The sequence below is a fragment of the Papio anubis genome, chromosome 6 (assembly GCF_008728515.1).
Source record: "Papio anubis isolate 15944 chromosome 6, Panubis1.0, whole genome shotgun sequence".
Classification (NCBI taxonomy): domain Eukaryota; kingdom Metazoa; phylum Chordata; class Mammalia; order Primates; family Cercopithecidae; genus Papio; species Papio anubis.
In genome coordinates this window covers 104,185,750-104,213,434 of record NC_044981.1, presented here as the reverse complement: position 1 = coordinate 104,213,434, position 27,685 = coordinate 104,185,750, and the positions used below count along the sequence as shown (strand labels likewise).

Here is a 27,685-nt window from a genome sequence, read left to right as displayed (position 1 = left end):
AGTATCCACGTAGCCAGTGGCTCCCACATCAGACAGTACAGAGAACATTCCGGTGCTGCAGAAAGTTCTGTTTAGCAGTGTTGTCTAGACACTCATTTTATTTGGTTGGGACCCGTTTAATCTTCTGTCCAGATTATTGTCATGGGGGGAGTGGAAATGCCTCATATTATAGGAGAAGAGAAACTGATTTGGGAGCTAGGCAGATGGGAGCTGAAATCCCATCTGTATCATGCACTCGCTGTGTAACCTTCAGCAAGTGCCTTTGTCTCTGAACTTTTGTTGTTTGTTTTTTTTAATCGAAGAGAGATCTGGTGGTATCTGCTTTGTGCACCTGGAACAGAGCCCAGCCCTTGCGGATAGTTGATCCGCAGCAGCTGCTGTCATTGTGATTCCTGGGGAAGAGACAGGAAAGGCAAGGACCCCGGGAGCTCTCCGGGGCTGAGCTGGGGCCGTGGGTTCCTAGGACTGGGCAGGATGGGAAGGAGGAGCGAGAGATGGAGAAGGGTCACCTGAAAAAGCTCAGGAAGTTATATGAAGGTGCACATCCTGAGCGTGTATGCTGCTCTTTCGAAACCTCATTCTCCTAACGCTGAATGCTGGGTGCTGCTTCCTAGGAGCAGACACTCCAAAGCAAGGGTGCATCTGGTCTTCTGGACGGGATCCGTGGAGGAAATGCTGGCCATGTTGCTCTCCTCCGTTTAGGATAGGAGCTTCCTTCTAACCACTCAGAAACACTACTATTTAAAATTAAGCTGTGTCAAAATGCCTCCATAGTTGTATGGGATGAGTGAAAAATGAGATGCTCTAGTAGAAAACTTTCTCTTTTTTAAGTAACATTTTGAGAAAAATACTCCTGCTTGTCCCCGTGAGCTTGTTTTTCTCCCCTCTCCCACCTTCCTTGCAAGATGGGCTGAATGATTATTATTTTCTTTTCAACTTAGGGGAGAAATGTTTTTTCTCACGATTATGTATTTTGGTGCGGCGATTTCAACTACCGCATTGATCTTACTTATGAAGAAGTGTTCTATTTTGTTAAACGCCAAGACTGGAAGAAACTTCTGGAATTTGATCAACTACAACTACAGAAATCAAGTGGAAAAGTAAGTTGTGCTTTAAACATAATTTTTAGCAGCTGCTCCAAGATGGAATGATATCTATGAGATGTAGAGGCTGGTGCAGCAAATTCAGTTCTGTGAGTGGATTTCACTGTTTCCAACATTGTAGAAAACAGGTGGACTCGTGAGGTTATAGTACAGGAGTGGCTGTTCATACACACGTCCTGTCCCTCTTTTTTTTTTTTTTTTTTTTGTGAGGCAGAGTCTTTTTCTGTCATCCAGGCTGGAGTGCAGTGGCACTATCTTGGCTCACTGCAACCTCTGCCTCCCAGGTTCAAGTGATTCTCATGCCTCAGCCTCCCGAGTAGCTGGGATTACAGGGGTGCACACACCTGGCTAATTTTTGTATTTTTAGTAGAGATGGGGTTTCACCATGTTGGCCAGGCTGCTCTCTAACTCCTGGCCTCAGGTGATCCGTGCACCTCGGCCTCCCAAAGTGCTGGGATTACAGGCATGAGCCACCATGCCTGGCCAACCTTCTCCTCCTTCTAATACTGTTATTTTAGTGCCTGTTTCTTCCTAGCAGGATGGGCTGAGATGAAATTCCATTTACCTGTGGAGAAAGAAGCTGGTTAAATATGTGAGGGCCAGGTGCGGTGGCTCATGCCTGTAATCCCAGCACTGGGAGGCCGAGGCGTGCGGATCACTTGATGTCAAGAGTTCGAGACCAGCCTGGCCAACATGGTGAAACCCCATCTCTACTAAAAATCCAAAAATTAGCTGGGCATGGTGGCAGGCGCCTGTAATCCCAGCTACTCAGGAGACTGAGGCAGGAGAATCGCTTGAACCCAGGAGGTGGAAGTTGCAGTGAGCCGAGATCATGCCATTGCACTCCAGCTTGGGCGACAAGAGCAAAACTCCGTCTCAAAAAAAAAAAAAGTGTGAGGACAGGGCACATAAGGTCTCTCCTGAAGCAAGATTTAGATGTTCTTGGAGGTTTACTGTGTCTTCCCACTTCAGCCCCTGCCATTGTGTGGAGTGCTAAAGGGTTGCCACATAGACAAGTGACCACACCAACCTCCTAAAGCAGGTTTTCCTGTCTTCCTACCACCAACATTCTCACATCCTTTCAGTGATCCCCGAGAGAATGAGGGTGTGTCTGTCCCTTGGGCTTCCCATGGAAGCAAGGCCAATCCAAAGCTAAACAAAGAAAAGAAGGACATGCATAGGGGCTCACGACTGTAATCCCAGCACTTTGAGAGACTGAGGCGGAAGGATTTCCTAAGCCCAGGAGTTTGAGACCAGCCTGGGAAACAGGGAGACCTTGTCTCTACAAAAGCTAAAATTAGCCGAGCATGACAGTGAGCGCCTGTGGTCCCAGCTACTTGGGAGGCTGAGGCAGGAGGATCATATGAGCCCCAGAGGTTGAGGCTGTAGGGAGCCGTGATTGTGCCACTGCACTCCAGCCTGAGCAAAAGAGCAAGACTCCGAGGAGAGAGAGAGAGAGGAGAGCTGACTTTCACTCTGTGCTCTGTGTACTTAGCTCATTTAGTCAACAAACGTGGATGAAGGTCTTGGTGGTTGTGGGCTAGACGTCGCACCAGGCATGGGACCGTAAAGATGAGCACCCCGACCCCTGCCTCGGACACTGCATTGTCTCCTCGGAGGCAACAAGCAGACAGTGGATAGATCAGACACTGGAGCGGGTAGGAAGATACAAGGGTGGTGTGTCCCTCAGTGGGATGAGCTAAGGATCACTTTTTTGCTAATTAAAAGACACACATATGTCCAGTTTTAGACAGATTTTCAAATGTAATGGAGCTTGTGTTACTTTTTACGAATAGGGACTTGCAGTGCTGACGAGTTGATAGGTGCAGCACACCAACGTGGCACATGTATACATATGTAACAAACCTGCACGTTGTGCACATGTACCCTAGAACTTAAAGTATAATTAAAAAAAAAAATAGGGACTTGCCTTTTTAGTTTTCATTTTTGTATATAACATTCAGGATCTAAAACTAAGGCGGCCTGATGACTTCTTTTTCTCCCAATAGATTTTTAAGGACTTTCACGAAGGAGCCATTAACTTTGGACCCACCTACAAGTATGATGTCGGCTCAGCTGCCTATGATACAAGCGACAAATGCCGCACCCCCGCCTGGACAGACAGGGTGCTGTGGTGGAGGAAGAAACATCCCTTTGATAAAACAGGTGAGGGGGCCATGCCCATTCTAGAGCCGGCAGAGGGTGAATAAGAAATGCGGTGGAGGGAAAGTCATACTTACCCAGCCCCATGCGCTGCTACAGAAATCAGTTTCTTCATAACCCCAGATGGCACAAAAGTCATCCCAGACCTTAACCCCTAAGCTTTGGAAGTTGTGCTTTTGGGGAGCCTCCTCTTCTGGCCTCTTTCTTTTTTTTTTTTTTTTTTTTGAGATGGAGTTTCACTCTTGTTGCCCAGGTTGGAGTCCAGTGGCACAATCTTGGCTCACCACAACCTCCACCTCCTGGGTTCAAGCCATTCTCCTGCCTCAGCCTCCTGAGTAGCTGGGATTACAGGCATGCACCACAGCTAATTTTGTATTTTTAGTAGAGACAGGGTTTCTCCATGTTGGTCAGGCTGGTCTTGAACTCCCGACCTCAGGTGATCTGCCCATCTCGGCCTCCCAAAGTGCTGGGATTACAGGCGTGAGCCACCACACCCGGCCTCCTCTGGCCTCTTTCTAGAGACAGTGAATAGATCTGCTCCTGGCTCTCCCTGCCCCTGCCCCTGCATCACAGCTCCCCCCACCCCGCACCCCCACCTCTTTTTTCTGGGTGGGGAAAGAGTAGGGGAGCATGAGGTTGCCTCCCTGCCTGCCCCCCATGCTCCCCCTCATGTTCTTTATCCAGCCTGTTTTGTTCAGCTGCGCTCTTACCTGCTTAAAGCCCTAATTCCAAATTGGACATGAGTAAGACACAGTAAAAATAAGTTAAGTTTTTAAAAATCATTAGTTGTCAAGTATGTTTTCAACAACTGTTGATGCCCAGGTAGGAAGTGAAGTTTATTTAAAGTTAGAATATCTGTAACTAGTACATTTTAAAGAAAAAAAGAAAGAAAGAAAAAAAATCTAATTACACATTTTGGTAGAGAATAGCCGGGAAATTGCATCTGTAAAAAGAAAATACAGATTTTCCTTCAGATGAGTTTGTGAACACCTGCGTGGCCCCAGGACTCTGAGAGGCAGGGCCCAGAATGAGTCCACGTGTTCTCAGCTCCTGCAGCTCTTACTTACTGTACCAATTGCTCCCAACCTCCTGGGATTCCTGGAAACCCGGCAGCAACACTGTGTCTCGAGCCCACAGCGGGCACGCTGGCGAGGACTGCAGGCATGGTCATGACAGTTTTCAATAATTATATGTGTAGAATGTTTTTAACCAAAGGCCCCAAAGCATCCGAAGCCTGGCTTCAAGGTCGAGGAGTAAGGAGGATGAGTCTGTGACATGGGGTGGTTTGTGGCGTAGACCTCTATTGTGGAAGTTTCACGATTGCATTCTTGGATATTGACTCGATTCTTTATGGATCTCTCGAATGGAACCCCTGCGAGTAGCTGGAGAACTCAACCTTCTGGACAGTGATTTAGATGTTGACACCAAAGTCAGACACACGTGGTCTCCTGGTGCCCTCCAGTATTACGGCCGTGCGGAGCTACAAGCGTCTGATCACAGGTGAGGTCCTCACTTCCATGGTGCTTTCTCCTGTGTTGGGGAAGGCAGCGTCTCCCTCTCCACAGGGAAATGCATGCTGTCCCCATAGGGATGTGTGTGCGTGTGTGGGTGCATTTGCGTTCATACAATACACCAAAGAACAAAGAATGATAGAACAAATATCTGTGGACCCACCACCAAGAATTAATAAATGTTAGCATTTTGTCATTGCTCCATATCATAAATGACATCATTTATGAAAATTTCAAAGATGCAACCTACGTATTTTGTGGCTTTTATATTTTCTTAAATGATGTCGTTGTGCGACTTGCTTTTTTGTACTATTTTTGAGATACAGTCGTGTTGATGTTATAGATCTGGTTCATTCATTTGTAACTGCTGTGTAGTATCCCACTAAATAGGTCCATGGAACTTACAACTTACCCATTCACCTCCTGATGAATATTTTCTCCAGGATTTTATGATTATAAACACCATAGGGTTTTCAAATCTGGGATGCACTACTTTTTTTTTTTTTTTTTTGAGACAGAGTCTTGCTCTACTGTCCAGGCTGGAGTACAGTGGTATAATCTTAGCTCACTGCAACCTCCGCTTCCGCTTCCCAGGTTCAAGCAATTCTCCTGCCTCAGCCTCCCAAGTAGCTGAGATTACAGGCGTACACCACCATGCCTGCCTAATTTTTGTATTTTTAGTAGAGACGGGGTTTCACCATGTTGGCCAGGCTGGTCCCGAACCCCTGACCTCAGGTGATCCACCCGCCTTGGCCTCTCAAACTGCTGGGATTACAGGCATGAACCACCACACCTGGCCTTAGGATGCAGGGCTTTTTAAATGCTCTGTGCATCATGCATTGAGGATAGAGTTGGGGGCAGCAGAGGGAGCACCATGGGCACCAGTGCCTGTGCACTGGGATTGCCGCAGAGGAAGGCTCACCCTGCAGAACGTCTTTAAAGACAGAGGAGAGGATGGCATTTGAGGGTGTGAAGAGGGAAGAGTTTTATTTTCCCAAGGCTGCTGCCTAAACTCTCATGTCAGTTTCAACTTTTACAGGGAAAGAAATTAAGAAAAAGAAGGTGGGGAACAGTTGGTAAACCAAAAAACCTTTTTTTTTTTTTTTTTTTTTTTTTTTTGAGACAGAGTCCTCCAGGCTGCAGTGCAGTGGCACAATCTTGGCTCATTGCAATCTCCACCCCCAGGGTTCAAGTGATTTTCATGTCTCAGCCTCCCAAGTAGCTGGGATTACAGGCGTGCGTCACCATGCCCAGCTGATTTTTGTATTTTTAGTAGAAACGGTTTTGCCATGTTAGCCAGGCTGGTCTCCAACTCCTGGCCTCCAGTGATGTGCCCGCCTCAGCCTCCCAAAGTGCTGGGATTATAGCCACCATGCCAACTCTTTAGATAATTCTAAATTCTTTAGATACCTGTTGTTGCAAATACATACCTAGAAGTGAATCTTGAGGAATCTTCAGATGTGTGACGTCAAGGTTTGCTAGCTCAATGTATTTTGAAACCTTAATTTAACCAATATTTCTTGAGGGCCCTTACATGCCAGGCCCTGTTGCTGGCCTGGAGAAAAGCAGTGAACAAAACAGATGAAACCATGTTGTCATGGAATTTTCTGGACAGGACAAACAGACAATAAACAAACATAAGTGCTGTGAAAGAAAAAAAGTAGTGGCAGGAGTCAGGCCAGAGTTGAGCTATTTTCAATCAGGCTATGTAATTTTTGTAAGAAAGGATTTTCTGAAAATTTGTAAATAGAGTAATACCCATCCCTATGTCAGAATTACTATAAGGATTTGTATTATTTCCTGCTGGACTGTTTTCCTGTTTACATCATGGATTTTTACATTATTCCTAATGATTGCATAGAGTACTGCATGAATGTATCATAACTGTTTCCCCATTAAGAAACAAGAGCATTTTTGCCTGGTGCAGTGGCTCATGCCTGTAATCCCAGCACTTTGGGAGGCCGAGGCAGTCGGATCACCTGTGGTCAGGAGTTCGAGACCAGCCTAGCCAACGTGGCAAAGCCCTATCTCTACCAAAAATACAAAAATAAGACGGGCGTGGTGGCATGCGCCTGTAATCCCAGCTACTTGGGAGGCTGAGGCAGGAGAATCACTTGAGCCTGGGAAGTGGAGGTTGCAGTGAGCCGAGGTCGCGCCAGTGCACTCCAACCTGGCAACAGAGGGAGACTCTCACTCAAAATTTAAAAATAGAGCATTTCCCTTTTTTTCCCCTCCCATCAACAATGCTGTAAATGATCAACCTCATGCATTAAATCTTTGTCTGAATCCCTGGTCATTTCCTTAGAATAAGGTCCAAGAAATGAGATTACTAGATGAAAAGAGATGAACAATTTTGGAACTCTATGTAAAGTGCCAAGTAGCCCTCTGAAAAGCCTGCACCCCTGGCAGAGGGCAGATGTCTGCTTCCCCACCTCCTTGGCCATGCTGAGGATCACCACATCAAAAATCTTTGCTGATGGCTGGTCATTTTCCAAGTACTGGGATATGTTATTAGAGAACCACACTTTATTTTTCCCCTCAAATCGTCTTTAGATAAAAATGCCAAGGTGATACTAAGATTAAGGAACGATGAAGACTAAAACATGAGGGCAGGGCAGCTAGCCTGCAAATCCACCTGCCGGTGGCCACATTCGCAGGTTGTTGGCGTTGATTGTTTACAGAGAGCCCTGGGGGACAGCAGCTGGGGACTGGAGGCCGGGGGTGTGGACATCTGTCCCAGGCTAACTGTCATCCCTCTTTTGTTGCTGTCTAACACAGACCCGTGCTGGCGATCGTGGAGGTGGAAGTTCAGGAAGTCGATGTGGGTGCTCGGGAGAGGGTTTTCCAGGAAGTATCCTCTTTCCAGGGCCCCCTGGATGCCACTGTTGTAGTAAACCTTCAGTCACCGACCTTAGAAGAGAAAAACGAGTTTCCTGAGGACCTGCGTGCTGAGCTCATGCAGACCTTGGGGAATTATGGGACAATTGTTCTTGTCAGGTAACTGCTCCCCTGGTTGATGTGGGTTCCAGGGGATGTCGGGGAGGATCCGTGAGAGCTGCCGGGTCGTTCTTGGCACTGACTTGGCATATCATTTATTCCAGGATCAACCAAGGGCAGATGCTGGTGACTTTTGCAGATAGTCACTCGGCTCTCAGTGTCCTGGATGTGGATGGTATGAAGGTACGCTGTACTTGGCCACACTGTGGAGTGAGGTCAGATCAATCCCTATTTTTACGTGGGCATGTCTGCTCCCTCCTCTTGCCCTGACCTGTGCCCAACCTGTGACTTTTTTTTGGGGGGGGGGCGGGGACAACGTCTTGCACTGTCATTCAGGCTGGAGTGCAGTGATGCAATCACAACTCACTACAGCCTTGAACTGCCAGGCTTACGCGATCCTCCCATCTCAGCCTCTCAAGTAGCTGGGACCACAGGCACATGTCACCACGCCCAGCTAATCTTTTAAATTTTTTGTAGAGACAGGATCTCACTCTGTAGCCCTGGCTGGAGTGCAATGGGACAGTCATGGTTCACTGTAACCTCAGCCTCCAGGGCTCCAGTCATTCTCCCACCTCGACCTCCCAACGTGTTGAGATTACAGGCATGAGCTTTCATGCCTGGCCACCAATCTGTCTTTATGTATAGACACCATATGTGCGAGAGGGAGTTTGGATTCTTCACTCTGGTTCTGAGATGTCTCATGTCTGGCTCTGGCTACTTGCAAAATAGGGAGGAAGGGGGGGAACGGTGGCTTATGCTTATAATCCCAGCACTTGGTGAGGCCGAGGTGGGCAGATCACCCAAGGTCAGGAGATCGAGACCAGCCTGGCCAACATGGCAAAATCCTGTCTCTAGTAAAAATACAAAATTTAGCCCAGCACAGTGGCTTACACCTGTAATCTCAGCACTTTGGGAGGCCGAGGCGGGCAGATCATGAGGTCAGGAGTTCGAGACCAGCCTGGCCAACATAGTGAAACCCCATCTCTACTAAAAATACAAAAATTAGCCAGGCATAGTGGCAGGTGCCTGTAATCCCAGCTACTCGGGAGGCTGAGGCAGGAGAATCACTTGAACCCAGGAGGCAGAGGTTGCAGTGAGCTGAGATCACACCATTGCACCCAGCCCAGGCGACAGTGTAAGACTCTGTCTCAAAAAAAAAAAAAAAATAGCTAGGCATGGTGGTGTGTGCCTCTAGTCCCAGCTACTCAGGAGGCTGAGGCAGGAGAATCGCTTGAACCCAGGAGGCAGAGGTTGCAGTGAGCCGAGATTGTGCCACTGCACACCAGTCTGGGTGACAGAGTGAGACTCGGTCTCAAAAAACCAAACAAACAGAATGGGGAAGAAGAACATCAGTCACTGTGTCTCGCGTTAGAAGGCAGCTCTACCAGCAGCGGCAGAAGCTTAGCCATTTCAGAGTGTAGTTCTCGCCTAGTTACTTGATCTGTCTATGCTCGCACCGCCACGTGGGAGGCTGTTCCAATCTTTGCCTTTAGAGTATGTATTTTGGAATATGCAGCTCATAGATAGTTTCTATTTTTATAGTGTCTTGGCTTTAAATTTGTACCAAATGGGAAGCTGGAGATGACGGTTCAACTTTTTTTTTTCTTTGAGATGGAATCTTGCTCTGTCACCCAGGCTGGAGTGCAGAGGTGCAATCTCAGCTCACTACAGCCTCCGCCTCCCGAGTTCAAGCAATTCTCCTGCCTCAGCCTCCCAAGTAGGTGGGACTACAGGCACCCACCACCACGCCCAGCTAATTTTTGTATTTTTAGTACGGGCAGGGTTTCACCATGTTGGTCAGGCTGGTCTCAAACTCCTGACCTCAAGGGATCCACCTGCTTCGGCCTCTCAGAAAGCTGGGATTACAGGTGTGAACCACTGCACCCGGCCCAGTTCAATTTTTTTTCAGCCAGATGTATGAGAGCTATGCTGAGCCTGCCTGAGGTCTGGATCCTTGGTTTTTCACGGCCAAACGTGAAGATTGGCCTCATTGCGGGTGTGTGGGTTTTAGTGAGAAGCATTGTGTGATCAGCAGGAGTGGTCATGATTTTTATTTATTCCTGGGTGGCCGCTCTGCCCTCCCAGGTGAAAGGCAGAGCAGTGAAGATTAGACCGAAGACGAAGGACTGGCTGAAAGGTTTGCGAGAGGAGATCATTCGGAAACGAGACAGCATGGCGCCCGTGTCTCCCACTGCCAACTCCTGTTTGCTGGAGGAAAACTTTGACTTCACAAGTTTGGACTATGAATCAGAAGGTTAGTGACCCTGCAGGGAAGGACAGGCAAGCCATTCTTCAAGCAACAGGCCTGAGCTTTTAAGGACACCTTCTAAAGCCTCCCTTGCAGAAGTGACAGAGGACACGTGCAGGGCAAGCCATCTGTCCCATGTGATGAGCCATGTTTGTATGTGTGGACGATGCATGCCATGCTACCTGGGACCGGAGGCGTCTAAACTTAGGCTACAAACTGGCTTTGAGGATGTCAGGGCTGTGGGCATACCAAAGGAGCTGGGGTACCATCCCTGCTGGCGCCCTGGCCCTGGGCTGCGTGGCAGGGTGCAGGTGTCCTGACAGGAGCTGAACCAGTCCCACTGATGAAAGACCGAGCCTTTCCCCCTCATTGTTTTCACCCAAACTGTGATTCATTTCCTTCTCCCAGGGGATATTCTTGAAGATGATGAAGACTACTTGGTGGATGAACTCAGTCAGCCTGGAGTCTCGGACAGTGAACTTGGGGGAGACGACCTCTCTGATGTCCCTGGCCCCACAGCACTGGCTCCTTCCAGCAAGTCACCTGCTCTCGCCAAAAAGAAGCAGCATCCAACGTACAAAGGTAGCCCGACCCTTCTTTTCTCAGGAGCGTCTGCCACGGAGTCAGCTCAGGACAGATTTTTCTTTTTCTCTTGGCGCTCTGGCACTATGTGATATCAAGTATGCAGGTCCCAGGAGATACCTAAACCAGGCAGGCCAAGCGAGGGGTAGGGACTGAGCCCTGCAGAGGTAGCCAGCTCCAACACCCTGATTTCCTCTAGTTAATTTTTTTTTACAATGACTTGTACCCCCTATAACACACCAGATTCAAGATAATTCCTGTTTCCTCTGGATATTCAAATGTCCACGGTTCTGAACTGGTTTTATATTTGTGATTATTTCCTGCCCCCAACAAAATTCTTCTGATTCGGCCAGGTGCAGTGGCTCACACCTGTAATCCCAGCACTTTGGGAGGCCCAGATGGGCGGATCGCTTAAGATCGGGAGTTCAAGACCAGCCTGGCCAACAAGATGAAACCCTGTCTCTACTAAAAATATTTTTCAAAAATTAGCAGGGCATGGTGGTGCGCATGCCTGTAATCCCAGCTACTCAGGAGGCTGAGGCAGGAGAATCACTTGAACTAGGGAGGCAGAGGTTGCAATGAGCCAAGATCGCCCCACTGCACTCCAGCTTGGGTGACAAAGTGAGACTCCTTCTCAAAACAACAACAACAAAAAACTTCTGATTCAATCCCAGTAGAGACATATTCCATATCTATGTCCTGAGTTGCTGGCGTATGGTCACATACATATAATATCATATTGTTATACAGTCATGTTATATGGTCACATAATTGTATCATTTTAGACTTGAGAGGCCCTGAAAGGTCACATTAATTGAACCACACACCCCTAAATTAAACAATATAATTTTTTTCTTTTCCCTTTTTTTTTTTTTTTTTTTTTTGAGACAATGTCTCACTCTGTCTCCCAGGCTGGGGCACGATGATACGATCTCAGCTAACTGCAACCTCCACCTCCCAGGCTCAAGCGATCCTCTCACCTCAGCCTCCCAAGTGGCTGGGACTTCAGGGATGCGCCACCACGTCCAGATAATGTTTTTGCATTTTTTGTAGAGATGGGGTGTCACTGTGTTGCCCAAGCTGGTCTCAAACTCCTGGGCTCAAGAGACCCTCCTACCTGAGCCTCCCAAAGTGCTGGGATTACAGGCCTGAGCCACTGCACCTGGCCAATAACTGTTCTGAGTAGCTTTTAAAGCCCACTAATGTTACATGGCTGGCAGGTCGGGTAGTTCATATTTCAGTGTCAGCTATGTTGATGCTGTTCCATTCATCGCCAGGCATGCCTCTAGCTGTCAGTCACTGAGCCCCGAGTTGGAGGACAGCTCTAACCAGCAGGTGCAGGAGCTTAGCCATGCATTGGGCCCCTTGAGCTGGGGCTGAGAGCAGAGAACAGGGCTGAAAGTGGATTAAGGCACAGCTCAGGGAGGGTACTTTGCCAGGAGAGGTGTGAAGACCTCCAAGCCCCTTTGACCGTACGCTGGTCCCCACACTGATCAATACCTTGCCTATACCGAACCATCAGGAGCTTTTAAACTTATGGATTTTTGAGCCCTGCCCAGAGAGATCTGGATTTGGCAGGAGTGGGGTGGGACCCTGGAAGCCTGGCATTTCACCAGGCTTTCCAGGTGGTTTGGACGCACAGCCAGGTTTGGGGACTTCTGCCCAAAACCGAAGCAGCAGCCTTCGCCAAGGCATCGCGGTGGTTCTTTACATTGCTCCTGCCGCGGGCTTCTGCCCTGGAACTGAAGTGGCTGGAGGGATGTGTTCTTCCCATAAGAAGGACCTTTTTCTCGGGAGTGACCGTCACGCAGGCAGCCTCTGGAGCCAGTGCAGGTGTGAGCACAGATAGTCCTTTACATGAAGAAACTAATAGAGCAACCCGGGACACATGGGCGGCTTTGCTACCTGGTGGGCATTGAGAGGGTCTTCCCTTGATGCTGTGGGGTGTTCAGTAATTCCCATTTGTAGGAGAAATCCTGCCTTTCCCCAGTTCCAGTCTCCAGGACACATGGGGTGGAGCTGCTAGATACAAGGAGTGGGGTGTCTGAGTCAAAATAAAATGGAGAGGCCCATGCTTCAGGGGAGCCCTAGGGCTGCTGATTTGATCTGTAATGAAGCAGGAGCTGTGCCTTCTCAAGATCTCTCAGCCTCTTGGAAGGTGCGTGCAGGGCAGATCAAGATGGCAGAACCTTGGGAGTGGCCAGCCATGGGCCCACAGGGTTTGGGATTTGATGAGTGAGCAAGACTCCTGGTCCTGGGCACTGGCCATTGCACGCCAGGCTGCTCTGCTGCCAGAGCAGGGAGAACACCCTCAGCTTCCTCAGCCGGTGTATTCTAGAGTGAGGAATTGAAAATGTCTTCCCGTGGTTAGGTGACTCTTCAGGGGCTGTGGTTTGCAACTGTCTCCTCTACTCCGCGCAAGTCTTGTTATTTCACAAGAAAACACGCTTTCAAATAGCTCAATGTCTCAAGTCTAAGAAACACACATTGTCCATGGTTCACTGCATGTTCCAAGCAGGCGCTGGGTGTCCTCCCCACCCCCGCCCCTTGCCGGCAGACAGGGGTGCCCATTTCTGGACAGAGCCTTCAGCTGTCCTGCAGCAGGTCCCCCTGCACAGTCAGCCTCCTGTGCTCAGACCTGTGTCTGACACGCTCACATGTGGAACAGACCGTTGTACTCACACCCCGCCATGTCCTTCAGATGACGCGGACCTGGTGGAGCTCAAGCAGGAGCTGGAAGCCGTCGGGGAGTTCCGCCACCGTTCTCCGAGCAGGTCTCTGTCGGTCCCCAACCGGCCTCGGCCACCTCACCCCCCGCAGAGACCCCCCCCTCCAAGTAAGACTCTGCTTGCTTTCAGCTCCCTGGATGCCTGCCAGGAATAACTGCGCATTCCCTGCCACTGAAAACATGGCTCAGAATCCACTTCTCCCCCGCCTTCGGGTCCCCACAGGACTTCCTCCTCCTCGGGCTCCTTTTTGTTGTAAATCCAGTACATGTTTGACGTCAGGGCTGGTTGTGTTTCTCATGGCAAATTAAATGGCTCCTTTGCAAAGCTGCTCTTCACCCTGGAGCTGTGCTTCTGCTTCAAGCTGCTCTCCCTCGGCAGCTTTAGAGGATGCAGAATGGGGGCAGCAGCTGTGGGAGGGACGTGAGCTTCGCAGTCAGACATCTCTCCTCAGCGACTGCACAGTCCTCCCTCTGCTTATGAGGAATCTGGTAAACCCAGGTCCCCGCCTGGAGGTGACCCAGTCACCCCTCTGCGCTCCCAGGCCTCCTGTTCCCCGGGCTCAGAACAAGCTCCCCCTTAGCCTGGGTCTAGGAGCATTTTCTTCTGGTTCCTCGAACAATGCTTTGCCCATCTAGCCCTCCCTGATAACCTGAAAGCAAAGCTGTGATGTGCTTTTGATCCACTTCCATTTTACCACCACTGTTTACTTCTCCCTCCCCAAAAATGTCATGATCAGACTTAGATCTTCCTAAGCCGTTACTTCAGAATTGGGCTTATCGTGGCTGACGTCACAGTAGTAACCAATGGCAAGCCACAAGCCCAGATATAAAATAAAAATAACCTAAAAATAAAATGTATAAGGCATGTATTATTGCAGAAATTTTAGAGATAATTACAAAGAAGAACAAAATTTTAAAATTCACTTGATGATCTACAGATAATAGTTGTTACAAAAGACTTCTTTTTCCAGTTACGTATATCTGTAGCAACATACCTTTTTTTTTTTTTTAAACAAAATTGGCTGGGCGTGGTGGCTCACGCCTGTAATCCCAGCACTTTGGGAGGCCGAGGCAGGCAGATCATGAGGTCAGGAGATCAAGACCATCCTGGCTAACACGGTGAAACCTCGTCTCTACTAAAAATATAAAAAATTAGCCGGGCGTGGTTGTGGGCACCTGTAATCCCAGCTGCTTGGGAGGCTGAGGCAGGAGAATGGTGTGAACCCAGGAGGCGGAGCTTGCAGTGAGCTGAGATGCAGCCACTGCACTCCAGCCTGGGCGACAGAGCGAGACTCCATCTCAAAAGAAAAGAAAAAAAAAAATTAATACCCATTTTCTCTGGTCGGTTGTCTTTTATTTAATGGGGTTATATTTTCTGTGTCATTAAGTGTTCTAAAACATTTGTTAATGGCTACGAGTATATTTTAACAGTTTATTCCCCTGCTTTGCAATTTTTTTTTTTTTTTTTTTTAAAGATAGGCTCATTCTGTCCCCCAGGCTGGAGTGCAGTGGTGCGATCTCACAGCTCACTGAAGCCTTGACCTCTCTGGCTCAAGCAGTCATCCTGCCTCAGCCTGCCAAGTAGCTAGGACTACAGGCACATGCCATCAGGCTTGGCTATTTTTATTCATTTATTTATTTATTTTGTAGAGACAGTTTCACCATGTTGCCCAGGCTGGGGTTTTTGAACTATTTTTTTCCCCACAAAATATTTTAAAACTCTGGTCCTAGTAACAGTGTTTGGAACCATTTCAAAATCGATTGGTTTTTATATCAGATCTGAATCCCCCAGGATGTTAAAGTTTGCATTCTAGTAATGCTTCTCCAGATCATCTACATCAGTAGGCACACACGGGTAGAATCAAGTGAGAAACTCCACAGAGAGTCAAGGAAGGCTCTGTGGGTGCCCGAAGTGCCGAGTGAGTATTCGGACCTCACCGTGTCTGTGGTCTGCTGGGACATCCGCCTCGTCTAGTCGGGCTCCTGGCAGCTGACTGGAAAGTTGTGCCTTCACTGAGATTGAGACTCTGCCCTCATTGGTTTTTACAGCCGGTTTAATGGTGAAAAAGTCGGCTTCAGATGCGTCCATCTCCTCTGGCACCCGTGGGCAGTATTCAATTTTGCAGACCGCAAGACTTCTGCCAGGAGCACCTCAGCAACCAGTGAGTTCTTCTGCATACATTTCAAACCTACGGGTTTTGTCCCCAGGATAGTGTGAGGTCTCTCTTCTCAATGAATATATAGATTTATGTGTCTTTAACCCTCTACCTGCTCACCGTCTCATCTCCACACCCCATGACCCTTCCTCACAGGTCCTCCATAGGGCTTTTAAATGGTTGTATGTAGTGTTCTAGAGAAAATCACTGTTGATGAAAAATCCCAAATATCCCTGGTTTCTAGACTCATCCATTTCTCTCTCTTCCCGTTCTTGCCTCTGCCCTTGGTGTACGGACAGAGCGTTGCTTGGTAGAAGGGAAAATGGGAGAAATTCAGGTCATCATCCTGGGAAAATGATGATCATTCTGGAGTCAAGTTGGTTGAGAGAAGAGGCTAAAAGGAAACGTAAATAATGAAGTTGGGGAAAACAGTAGGAAGAGTAACAGCCATAGAGGACTGTGGAGGTGCAGGGTTCCAGAGGGTCCCATGAGCTGCTGGGGAAGAGAGCAGGTGAAGGCGGGGGAGTAGAGGGGAAGCCGGGTGCTGGTGGGGAAACTGCTATGACTGGGATGCCTCTGGGGTGCTGGGCCTGGTCAGGTGCTTGTGCAGCCCCAGCAGTTGCGGGGGTGACTGGAGGCCAGTGGTTTACAGTAGTGAAAATAGGTCATTAAGGCACACCAGATGCTGGATGAAGAAGTAGAAAAAAACACTTTTAAGGAAATACATATCTGGAAGCTATTTTAATAACTCAGCCGGACCATGGAAAGAGTGGCCTCTGATTTTGCTTTCTGACTTTCACCTGGTTATTGAAATAAAGATAGAAGATGGTCTGTCCATATACAAAAATTGGTAACCACCTGGCTTTGGAGACCAGGGTCATCAGGTCTACGTAGTGTGGCACTCTTGGAAAGAGAGTGCTCCGGGGAAGAGAGGATTGCAGGGTGTGGTGGAGGCTGAAGTTTGTATGGTCAGCATCGTCTGGTGGAGCCCTGCACAGACGCATAGGTAGCAAATACGTCCCATGAGGCTATCTGCCTGCCTGTGCTGATACTCTGCTCTTCCTCATTCTGTCCTCAAGCCCAAGGCTCGGACTGGAATAAGTAAACCTTATAATGTCAAGCAGATCAAAACCACCAATGCCCAGGAGGCAGAAGCAGCAATCCGGTGTCTCCTGGAAGCCAGAGGAGGTAGGTGCCTGGGGGCAGTGGAAAAACCGATTCTTCTTTTCATCTCACCACTAAAAATGGTCTAGAAACAAAAATAACTCTTTTTATTCTTCTGGAGGCAATCTTAAATGAAAGCATCCTTTAGCAACATTTTATATAAATCTATACTAAGATTGATTGTTCATTTAAAATTGTATTTTCAAAATTCAGTATGTATATAAAAATCATCCCAGGGCTATTAAGCAGCATCTAAAGGAGAGACTGAAATAAACCAAAATGAGTTTTTAAAAAGGTGAATGCTGCCAGCACGAAGTCATTCAGCCAGCTTTATAAAACAGAGACAGTGACGGTGTTTGACCTAATTTCAGGCACAAAATCTACCTTTTAAATCACTGGCAAGTGGAAATAAAGTTTTTAGTGACAGGCAGGGATCTCTTTCCCACCACACTGTTTTTTGTTGCTGTTACTTAAACCATGTTAGTCAACTTGGGCTCTCCCCGGCTTCATTCATAATCACTGGTAATTTACACTTTTAGTTTTGGCCTTGGCTTTGTTCCAGAATCTCCTTTGGTAAGAGGAGAATGTGCCCTTTTTGTGGGTTTTTTGTTGTTGTTTTTTTGAGACTGAGTTTCACGCTTTCACCTGGGCTGGAGTGCAGTGGCGCAATCCCAGGTCACTGCAACCTCCGCCTCCCAGGTTTAAGCAATTCTCCTGCCTCAGCCTCCTGAGTAGCTGGGACTACAGGTGCGCACCACCATGCCGAACCAATTTTTGTATTTTCAGTAGAAACATGGTTTCACCATGTTGACCAGGCTGGTCTTCAACTCCCAACCTCAGGTGATTCACCCACCTTGGCCTCCCAAAGTGCTGGGATTACAGGTCTGAGCCACCATGCCCGGCTGAGTGTGCCCTTTGAAAAGGTGTAAGCAATCACCATTGCCTCATTTGCTTTTAGTCAGCATGTTTAACTTCTTTGAAATTCTCAAATAATATTTAAGGGGGCATGAGTTAAAAGGTTGAGAACTACCGTTGTAGAATGATACTGCCACAAATGGTTTCTTTTTTTTATTTTAGAAAAATAACTAAAACTAGGCCGGGCGCGGTGGCTCACACCTGTAATCCCAGCACTTTGGGAGGCCAAGGTGGGCGAATCACGAGGTCAGGAGATTAAGACCATCCTGGCTAACATGGTGAAACCCCATCTCTATTAAAAATACAAAAAATTAGCCAGGCGTGGTGGGCGCCTGTAGTCCCTGCTGCTCAGGAGGCTGAGGCAGGAGAATGGTGAGAACCCGAGAGGCAGAGCTTGCAGTGAGCCGAGATCGCCCCATTGCACTCTAGCCTGGGCGCCAGAGCGAGCTGTCTAAAAAAAAAAAAAAAAAAAAAAAGAAAGAAAAGAAAAATAACTAAAACTATGAATATAACAACCCAAGTGTCCATCAGCTGATAAATGGATAAACAAAATGTGGTCCATCCATTCAATGGAATATTGTTCAGTGATTAAAAAAAAGAATAGGGCTGGGCACAGAAGCTCATGCCTGTAATCCCAGCACTTTGGGAGGCCGAGGCGGTCACATCACGAGGTCAGGAGATTGAGACCATCCTGGCTAACACGGTGAAATCCCGTCTCTACCAAAAATACAAAAAAATATTAGCCGGGCGTGGTGGTGGGCGCCTGTAGTCCCAGCTTCTCAGGAGGCTGAGGCAGGAGAATGGCGTGAACCCGGGAGGCGGAGCTTGCAGTGAGCCGAGATGGCAACACTGCACTCCAGCCTGGGCAACAGAGCGAGACTCCGTCTCAAAAAAAAATAAAAATAAAAAAGAATGGGGCCTGATACCTACTACCTCATGGGTGGACCTTGAAGAGATTATGCTATGTGAAAGAAAGAAAAAAAGGCCACATAGTGTACCATCCCCTTTTTATGAAATGGCCACAGCAGGCAAATTCATGGGGTCAGAAAGTTCTTCGTGCTTTCCAGGGACTGGAAGGAGGCCTGGGTGGGGAGTGGCTGTTGACGGGTGTGGGGCTTCTTTTTTGTGTGATGAAAATGTTCTGGAGTTAGATAGTGTGATGGTGGCACAACTCTGTGAATATACTAAAAACCAGTGAATGGTACACTTAGAAAGGGTGAATTTCACAGTATGTGAATTATACGACAATAAAGCTGTTTAAAAAAAAAAATGCTAGAGATGTAGATGTTAGTAGAGGTTTGAAATCTACCTACAGTCCCAGCTTAACACTCTCTTGGTCATGGCCCCATTGAGATTTTTTTATGTTTGGATCATCTACCCTGAGAAATGTAAGTACACATGAGACTTTGCATATGATCTCAGGGTCATCCAGACTATCCACAGACCCCAGATCACCATCCCTGCTAGGAAGTTGAGTGTGAAAACCTGGGGCTGCTGGGTGCAGTGGCTCACGCCTATAATCCAAGCATTTTGAGAGGCCAGGGCAGGAGGATTGTTTGAGTCCAGGAGTTCGAGACAAGTCTGGGCAAGAGTGAGGCCCTGTCTCTACAAAAATTTTAAAATTAGCTAGGCGTGATGGTTCCCACCGGTAGTTCCAGCTACTTAGGAGGCTGAGGTAAGTAGATTGCGTGAGCCCAGGAGTTCTAGCAACATAACGAGACCTCATCTCTACTAAAAAATTTTTTTAATTAGCTGGGCGTGGCAGTGTTCACCTGTAATCCCAGCTACTAGGGAGGCTGACTCGAGACTGGGAGGTTGAGACTGCAGTGAGCCATGATCATGCCACTGCACTCCAGCCTGGGTGACAGAGCGAGAGCCCATCTTAAAAAATAAAAAAGGAAAAATGCTGGGGCTGAACCTAGCTGGTTACTCCTGAAATACATTGAATTAGTAAATGACCCTTAGGATGTAGACTGTCTAAAGATGAAGTCATGCAGTGAATTGCCTTGTCCTTTACACTTCGGCCATGTGGTTTAATGTTTCAGGCACTTCCGAAGAAGCCCTAAGTGCCATGGCTCCAAGGGCCCCCGAAGCATCGTCTGAACCAGAGCCCACACCGGGGGCAGCCAAACCAGAGACCCCACAGGTGCCCCCGCTCCTGCCCCGTCGACCCCCACCCAGAGTTCCTGCCATCAAGAAGCCAACCTTGAGAAGGACAGGAAAGGTAAAAGCCTGGTAATATAAAACCTCTTACTCCTAAGTTGCTCACATGTCTCGATAGATCAGAATTGTGGCCTGTAATCCCAGCGCTTTGGGAAGCTGAAGTGAGCGGATTACGAGGTCAGGAGTTCGAGACCAGCCTGACCAACATGGTGAAACCCCGTCTCTACTAAAAATAGAAAAATTAGCTGGGTGTGGTAGCGCACACCTGTAATCCCAGCTACTCAGGAGGCTGAGACAGGAACCTGGAGGCCGAAGTCACAGTGAGCCAAGATTGTGCCACTGCATTCCAGCCTGGGCGACAGAGTGAGACTCCATCTCAAAAAGAAAAAAAGAAATTCCCTATGGACAGCCTCATGTTCATGAGTCCTAGACACAGGCATGTCTTTGGGGAAAGGTCTGACAACTGCTTCCTCCCTCATATCCTACTGTGTCTTGGCTCTGGCTGAGAAGAACGAGGAGTCCACTGTCTTGCAGATTGTCAGTGTGACGAGAACAGCTTGGAGGCATTATGCTTCCTAAGTGTTCTGAGTCCCCAGAGGGAACCACGGTGGGATGCTTTTCCCCACGTGTTCTGGTACCGCCCATTTGCATGTGGTCTGTGTTGTGTGCACATGGTTTCAAGGCATTAGAAAAACAGTAACTGATTCCCAGAGTCGCCATGTTCACATGCTTTCGTGTGGCCTCAGTCTACGAGAGGATCCACAGCTTTTCTTGCCACTTTTCTTGCAGATTGTTTTTTGCTCTCGCTCTCAAGCTTCTCAGCCTTGCTTACTGCTTCAAAGACATGAGTTTGTAAGGACAGTAGCAGCCCAAAGACTGGCATCTGTAGACACATCTGGATCTTCCGTTTGATCTCAGTGTTCTAGTAACGGACCCTCGGTAATCCCTTCCTGGTCGTCATAGCACGATGCTGCTTCTCTCCTAGAGAGTGTGAGGGGGGCTTCGGCTTCATTCTTGACAGCGCTTGCTTTGTATTTCCTGGGTTGCTCTTCTGTCCTACATTGGCTCATTACCATCCATCCCTTGTCCATGCCTCCTTACAAAGTGGACCTTTTTCCTCCGCCTTTTCCCCGTTCAGATGCTCCTCGACTGAAAATGGGGTGATGTCCCAATAAACCCATCGTAAGTTAAAAAATATCGTGTCAAAACTGCATCTAATACACCTACCAAACGTCATAGTCTTGCTGACCTTGAACATGCTCAGAACACACACATTAGCCTATGGCTGGGCCAAAAAAAAAAAAAAAAAACATTCAACACAGCCTATTTTATAATAATAAAAAGAAAAGATCAAACTTCAAAAATCGAAGTATGCTTTCTATGGAACGTTAGCACTTGCACACTAGGGTAAAGTGGAAAATCCTCAGTGGAACCATTGTAAGTCGGGGACCACCTGCTTTGTCTTTTCTTGTAAAAGCCAGGAGCAGAAATGGATTCATTTTCCCAGCCTGCTGCACAGGAGTTAGAGTAAAAGGCTGTTGGAAAAGCGACTTTCTTTTTTTTTAGTTTGTTTTCTAAAGAACCTAAAGAAACACCGAAACGCCAATGTTTAACTAGTCTACTGATCACCTTTTCTGTACAAAAGCTTCATTTTGCCTGTGCAGTTGTTTTCTTTGTGATAGATTTGAACCAGAACCAAAGCAGTGTCAAGATTTCCATTTTTTACCAATATTTAAGTATAAAAGATTCAAGGAGCCAGGCACAGTGGCTCACGCCTGTAATCCCAGCACTTCGGGAGGCTAAGGAAGGCAGATCACCTGAGGTCAGGAGTTCGAGACCAGCCTGACCAACATGGTGAAACCCTGTCTCTACTAAAAATACAAAAATTAGTCAGGCATGGTGGCGGGCACCTGTAATCCCAGCTACTCGGGAGGCTGAGGCAGGAGAATCGCTTGAACCTGGGAGGCAGAGGTTGCAGTGAACTGAGATTGCACCATTGCACTCCAGCCTGGGGAACAAAGCGAGACTCCTTGTCAAAAAAAAAAAAAAAAAAAATTCAAGGAGAAAGTATATCCATTAGTCCTTCAATCAGCTTAGTGTTGTAACACAAGTTACTTCACCCTAGCATGGTACAGACCATGAATCAGCCCAGGTTGCATCTTCAAAGACTGTTTTCAGAGAGGTTTGCTTTCAATAAAGGAAAAGCATAACCCCATTTCCTAAAGTGACAAAGAAAAGTTTCTCTGATTATTTACTGTGGCCCTGGTTTTAAAATTTCCACTCATTTTCATTGGACCTGCTGGTGTGACCTGATACATGTGTGTTTCTCCTGTGCTTTTTCTTTTCCCTACCTGGTGACATTTCTGGCACCCCACACATTCTCAAATCTTGAATTTGCTAGAATGCCAGCTTGGTCTCATCTCTGTTCTCTGCTGACCACTCAGTGTTCTCTGATCCTCAGCTGCCCAGGTGTTGGCTTCTTATTTACACTCTTTGTCCCACCTTTTCTCAGCCCCTGTCACCGGAAGAACAGTTTGAGCAACAGACTGTCCATTTTACAATCGGGCCCCCGGAGGCAAGCCTTGAGGCCCCTCCTCTCGCGACAGTCCCTCAAGTCCCTCCTGTTCCCAAACCAAGAACATTTCAGCCCGGGAAAGCTGCAGAGAGACCAAGCCATGGAAAGCCGGCATCAGACGAAGCCCCTCCTGTGGCAGGAGCCTCCGTGCCGCCACCTCTGGAGGCACCATCTCTTGTGCCCAAGGTCCCCCCGAGGAGGAAGAAGTCAGCCCCCGCAGCCTTCCACCTGCAGGTCCTGCAGAGCAACAGCCAGCTCCTCCAGGGCCTCACTTACAACAGCAGCGACAGCCCCTCTGGGCACCCGCCTGCTGTGGGCGCCATTCTTCCACAAGGGGACTTACTCAGCACTTCATCTGCTACAAGCCCCGACAGCGATGGCAGCAAAGCGATGACGCCAGAGGCAGCCCCTCTTCTTGGTGATTATCAGGACCCCTTCTGGAACCTTCTTCACCACCCTAAACTGTTGAATAACACTTGGCTTTCTAAGAGCTCAGACCCTTTGGACTCAGGGACCAGGAGCCCTGAAAGGGATCCCATAGACCCAGTGTCAGTTGGCGCTTCAGCTGTGAAGGCGGAGCTGCCACCAGATCATGAACACAAAACCTTGGGTCACTGGGTGACAATCAGTGACCAAGACAAGAGGACAGCACTGCAGGTGTTTGACCCACTGGCAAAAACATGACTGAGCAGCTTTGAAGGCTGCCCTCCTGTAGAATGCATACCTTCCTCCCTCTAGGGAGATACCTATTTAAAGGCACACCGGCCAAAACATTTGTGCATCTGTCACTCTTGTGTCGTTTACAAAAATCGTGTCTCTTATTCAGTAAGATGGTTAGTCAGCCACCAAAATATTTTTCACTCAAGACTTGTACATCTGAAGTTTCCTCTTCAAAGAGTGGGAACCTTCCTGTTAAATTTGGTGTATGGATTTTAAGAAAGGAATCTAGCAGATGAGGCCCAAGAAGTTCTCACCCATTGAGTTTTTAAATGGTTGTTCAGTTCATGTTGTACGTGGTGGGGATTTGTCTTTTGTTTTATTTGTATTTTACAGATTTGGTGTAACATTTTGGGGAGCCACCTGATGTATAAAGTAAGGATTAGAGAAAGAGGTCATTTGGGACCATTAATAGCTGTCCTGGCCCACTTAAACAAGGTTACAAAAAATCAGAGTCAACCTAATGACTAGACAGTACATTCCCATGAGCCTTCGTGTTTAACTGTGTACATGTGCATTAACCTTGATGATGGGTGAATCCCGGGGGAGCTGGGGTCATACACCGCTTTGCCTTTAAAGCATATATCATTAGCTTAACCTTATTTTAAACTAGCTGAAGCCTCCTGTGCCGTGTCTTAGACATTGCATCCCCTTTCAATTATTATAATCCTGAGCCGTGGTGTGCTACTGGAACCAATTTTTATCCACCATCTAGTCCTTATTAAATGAAACCTCACAGATCCTTTTTTCCACTTATATTCCATGCATACCACATAAAAGCACACAGTGTAAAAACTCATGCTGACACGTGATACTGATTCTCATCGTTAGAATATGGAGAGTGTTTCAACCGCGTCTGTCCGGCTGGAGCTTCAGGATGGAAAGTGTTATGTGTCCCTGCATATAAGAATCCCCAGGCCAGTGTTTCTGGGTTTGCTTGTCTATATGTTTATTAGGTTTATTTTTTGCCTATACATTTTTCCCACGTTTCCAACAGCACTTCTCACCTATTCAATAACTGAAAAAGACATTACCATAGTGCTTTACATTTTTAAAGTAATGTTACAAAGTCTAGAATCCATTTGGATCAGATACCGTGTTTTTGCTATTTAATAAGAAGTTCACTAGTGAAATCTTACTGTACTGCCTGTCGTATCTGGGAGCCTGGTACAGAGGCTTGTACAGCTGTGATCAAGTGTCATCCCTCACATGACTGGGGAATGTCTGTCCTAAACACTGACCGCTAGGATGGTAAGGATCATCTTGCCTGGGCTATGCCATGCTCTTGTTACCAATTAGACATCTGGAATTTCAGAATTAGTTTTCATTGACACTATCAAGATATATTGCAGATTACTTAAATCTGGCCATCAAAACAAAAGTTACAACACGTATCTCTCTTCATCTGAAAACTAATACCTGGAAAAGGATAACAGAAAAAGGAATCCGTGACCCACAGAGTTAGACAGATAAGATGCATAGTTAACCAATCATAAAAGGCGGTGTTTAAGTGATCAGGATTCCTTTAGTGGCAGTTACGTGCTTTATATGGCTTTTACCTCCATAATAAACACAAGAAATAAACAGAATGGTCCTTAACAGAGTCTGGGGGAGAGAGCAAGATGGGTTGCTTGGAGAAGCTGGTTTGCCAAGATACACATCGCTATTAACAGAGTCATAAATGAAATGAAATTGAAGAATTCATTCAAATGCTTTTTTCCCTATAACCTCTTTTCTCACCAAAAAGGAGGTAAATTTGAAAACAGATAAATGTAACAACCAGTCAAAGAAACAGGGGAAAAGTAAGCTCCTCCAAAGTTGCTTGCAGTGCTGGAAATAGATCTCGTTTTTAGGTTTTCTCCTTGTTCCAGATAGCACATAAATGGGACAGAGAATAAAATTTCTGCTAAAATAGGTGCTTATTTCCTAAGTAGCTCTTCAGAGTCTGACCGTACGTAAAAACACACAGAATTGTGTTGACTTGGGGAGGTGAATCACAAAGAAGTTACAAGGAGTTTAAGAGTTAAATGTTATTTGATCATGACTGTCAAATTTAGTGAACAACATAGATTGGATTTGGAGTTGGTAGTAGGTATAGTTCTCATACCAGAATTCTCTTTAAAAAAAAAAAAAAAAAAAAAAAAAAAGACAATTGGAATTGCCTTTTGTTTTTAAAATCAATGCTTACTAGCTGGTAGGATTCCCAGGTCAGCGGCAGAGTTGATTAAATAATCTTGACAATGAGCAGCTGCCGTCTTGGGGACTTCATTCTGTGGTTTTTTAAATATTTCATCTTTGATGCTACCATCCAGGGCTGCTTGTTGTGACCTTGTAGCTTATTTTGTTCCTGCTGTTCTCTAACGTGTGCAGTTCACGCAGACTGGTTTAGGTACTTCACAACTCCCCATTGTTCTCTGACCCCAAGCCTAGTCCCTTTTACATCACCATCTTCTCAGATTTCTTGCCTATTCTTAAAATATGTTTTGGTTAATGATTGACTTAGGATATCAGCTCAAGCAATTCCTGTAACAGTTGAAAGTTGTTGAAGTTCAAGGCACATAATAAAATTCTCTCTGATGTGTGTGTAAGTATAAACAAAGTACTGTATCAAAGCGTTTGCTTTATAATGAAGTCATTTCATCTGTAAGGAAAGCTGCAAAGACTATTGGGGGACTAGTGATTAATAAAATCCTGTAATATTTTTTGAAGTGAAAATTTGTACTGAAGTTGTACGTAATACCTATTAAATGTTTTTGTCTTTTTTTTAATTGGGTTTATTTCTTTTCAGATATGAAGAGAACCTTAGAATATCTTTGGCTACCTTTCTGTTCTGGATCAAATGCAATTACTAGTTATTTAGTTATTCCTCTTGAGTTTGGGGTTTTTTTTGTTTTTTTTTTTTGAGACAGAGTCTCACTCTGTCTCCCATGCTGGAGTGCAGTGGTGCGATCTTGCTCACTGCAACCTCCGCCTCCCGGGTTCAAGCAATTCTCCTGCCTCAGTCTCCCTAGTAGCTGAGCTTACAGGCATGTCCCACCATGCCTGGCTAATTTTTTGCATTTTTAGTAGAGACGGGGGTTTCACCATACTGGCCAAGCTGGTCTCAAACTCCTGACCTCGTGGTCCGCCTGCCTCGGCCTCCCCAAGTGCTGGGATTACAGGCGTGAGCCACTGTGCCTGACCAGTTCATTTTTTTAAACCATCAAATTAAGTTCAAAAAACAGAAAAGGAATCATTTTGTTAAGAATTTATGACTTGAACGCTGCTAGCAGGGCTACTGCCATAACATATAATAATTTTATGCTACATTATCTACAAGACTTGAGAGATGCTAGAATTCATTTTCTGTTCGATTTTATAGCAAACTTACAAAAACTGAACTGCTAGCTTGAGTCCATTACAGCATAGAGGCAGGAGAAGTAAACACTCTTCAAGTTCTGTCTAGGTTTGCTCTGAGCTAATTAATACAAATGTTCTCTGATGATTTTCAGGAATAAGAATATAATCTCTAATAAATATGGCTAGTCCTTTCTGACCAGTAAGGAGGCATATGAATTCACTAAATCTGACAGAGAGTTGCAGAAACTTCCTTTCCAAGGGAGTGGGGGAGATAGGTTTAAAATGCACCCTCATCCAAGGCAAATTGTTTGCTTGTATCTCAGTGAGGTAATAAGAGTACAAATGAGGCTAGGCACGGTGGCGCATGCCTGTAATCTCAACATTTTGGGAGGCCGAGGCGGGTGGATCACCGGAGGCCGGGTGTTTGAGACCAGCCTAGCCAACATGGTGAAACCCTGTCTCTACAAAAATACGAGAATGAGCTGGGAGAGGTGGCGCACACCTGTAATCCCAGCTACTCAGGAGGCTGAGGCAAGAGAATCCCTTTGAACCCAGGAGGCAGAGGTTGCAGTGAGCTGAGATTGCGCCACTGCACTCCAGCCAGAGTGTGACTCTGTTTCGAATAAATAAATAAATGAGTATAAATGAGAGAGTAATTGTGAACAGAGGGTTAGGGAAGATTTGGGAGAAGAGTATTAAGAATTTTGGGCCAGGCGTGGTGGCTGACGCCTGTAATCACAGCACTTTGGGAGGCTGAGGCAGGCAGATCACGAGTTCAGGAGATCGAGACCATCCTGGCTAACATGGTGAAACCCCGTCTCTATTAAAAATACAAAAAATTAGCCAAGCATGGTGGCGGGCGCCTGTATTCCCAGCTACTCGGGAGGCTGAGGCAGGAGAATGGCATGAACCTGGGGGGCGGAGCTTGCAGTGAGCTGAGATCATGCGACTGCACTCCAGCCTGGGCCACAGAGCCAGACTCCGTCTCAAAAAGGAATTTTGAACTATTTTTAAAATATATTTTCAGAGGTGTTTTATGTTCACAGCAAAATTGCACAAAAAGTAGAGTTTCCATATCCTCCCTACCCCAACACATGCACAGCCTCCTCTACTACTGACATCCTCCCACCAGAGTGGTACCTTTGTTTCAGTCAGTTGACTACATTGATACATCATCCTCCCAAGTCCATAGTTTAGGGTTCACTTTTGGTGTTGCACATTCTATGGGCCTGGACAAGTGTATAATGACTTGGATCCACCATTGCAGTATTATGCAGAGGAGTTTCACTATCCTAAAAATCCTCTGGTTCCCACCTATTCATCC

The 27,685-nt window shown here is 46.8% G+C and overlaps 1 protein-coding gene across 8 annotated transcripts in view; it reads left to right on the top strand.

Moving 5' to 3' along the window:
• The window catches only part of SYNJ2 (synaptojanin 2), a 165,952-nt gene that overhangs the window by 91,556 nt on the left and 46,711 nt on the right, over positions 1–27,685 (top strand). For 3 of the 8 annotated variants that reach the window (XM_009205798.4, XM_003897992.3, XM_009205797.4), the window contains 12 exons: positions 942–1,100; positions 3,113–3,269; positions 4,649–4,766; positions 7,556–7,774; positions 7,879–7,957; positions 9,860–10,028; positions 10,431–10,604; positions 13,306–13,440; positions 15,382–15,494; positions 16,568–16,676; positions 19,613–19,791; positions 22,243–25,790. In XM_009205798.4, the coding sequence (XP_009204062.1) occupies positions 942–1,100; positions 3,113–3,269; positions 4,649–4,766; positions 7,556–7,774; positions 7,879–7,957; positions 9,860–10,028; positions 10,431–10,604; positions 13,306–13,440; positions 15,382–15,494; positions 16,568–16,676; positions 19,613–19,791; positions 22,243–22,989 (2,358 nt within the window). In that variant the 3' untranslated portion in view covers positions 22,990–25,790. Of the gene's footprint in view, positions 1–941; positions 1,101–3,112; positions 3,270–4,648; positions 4,767–7,555; positions 7,775–7,878; positions 7,958–9,859; positions 10,029–10,430; positions 10,605–13,305; positions 13,441–15,381; positions 15,495–16,567; positions 16,677–19,612; positions 19,792–20,519; positions 20,926–22,242; positions 25,791–27,685 lie in introns of those variants that run through there. The other 5 variants (XM_009205802.3, XM_009205801.4, XM_009205800.2 and 2 more) reach the window with 4 other exon arrangements.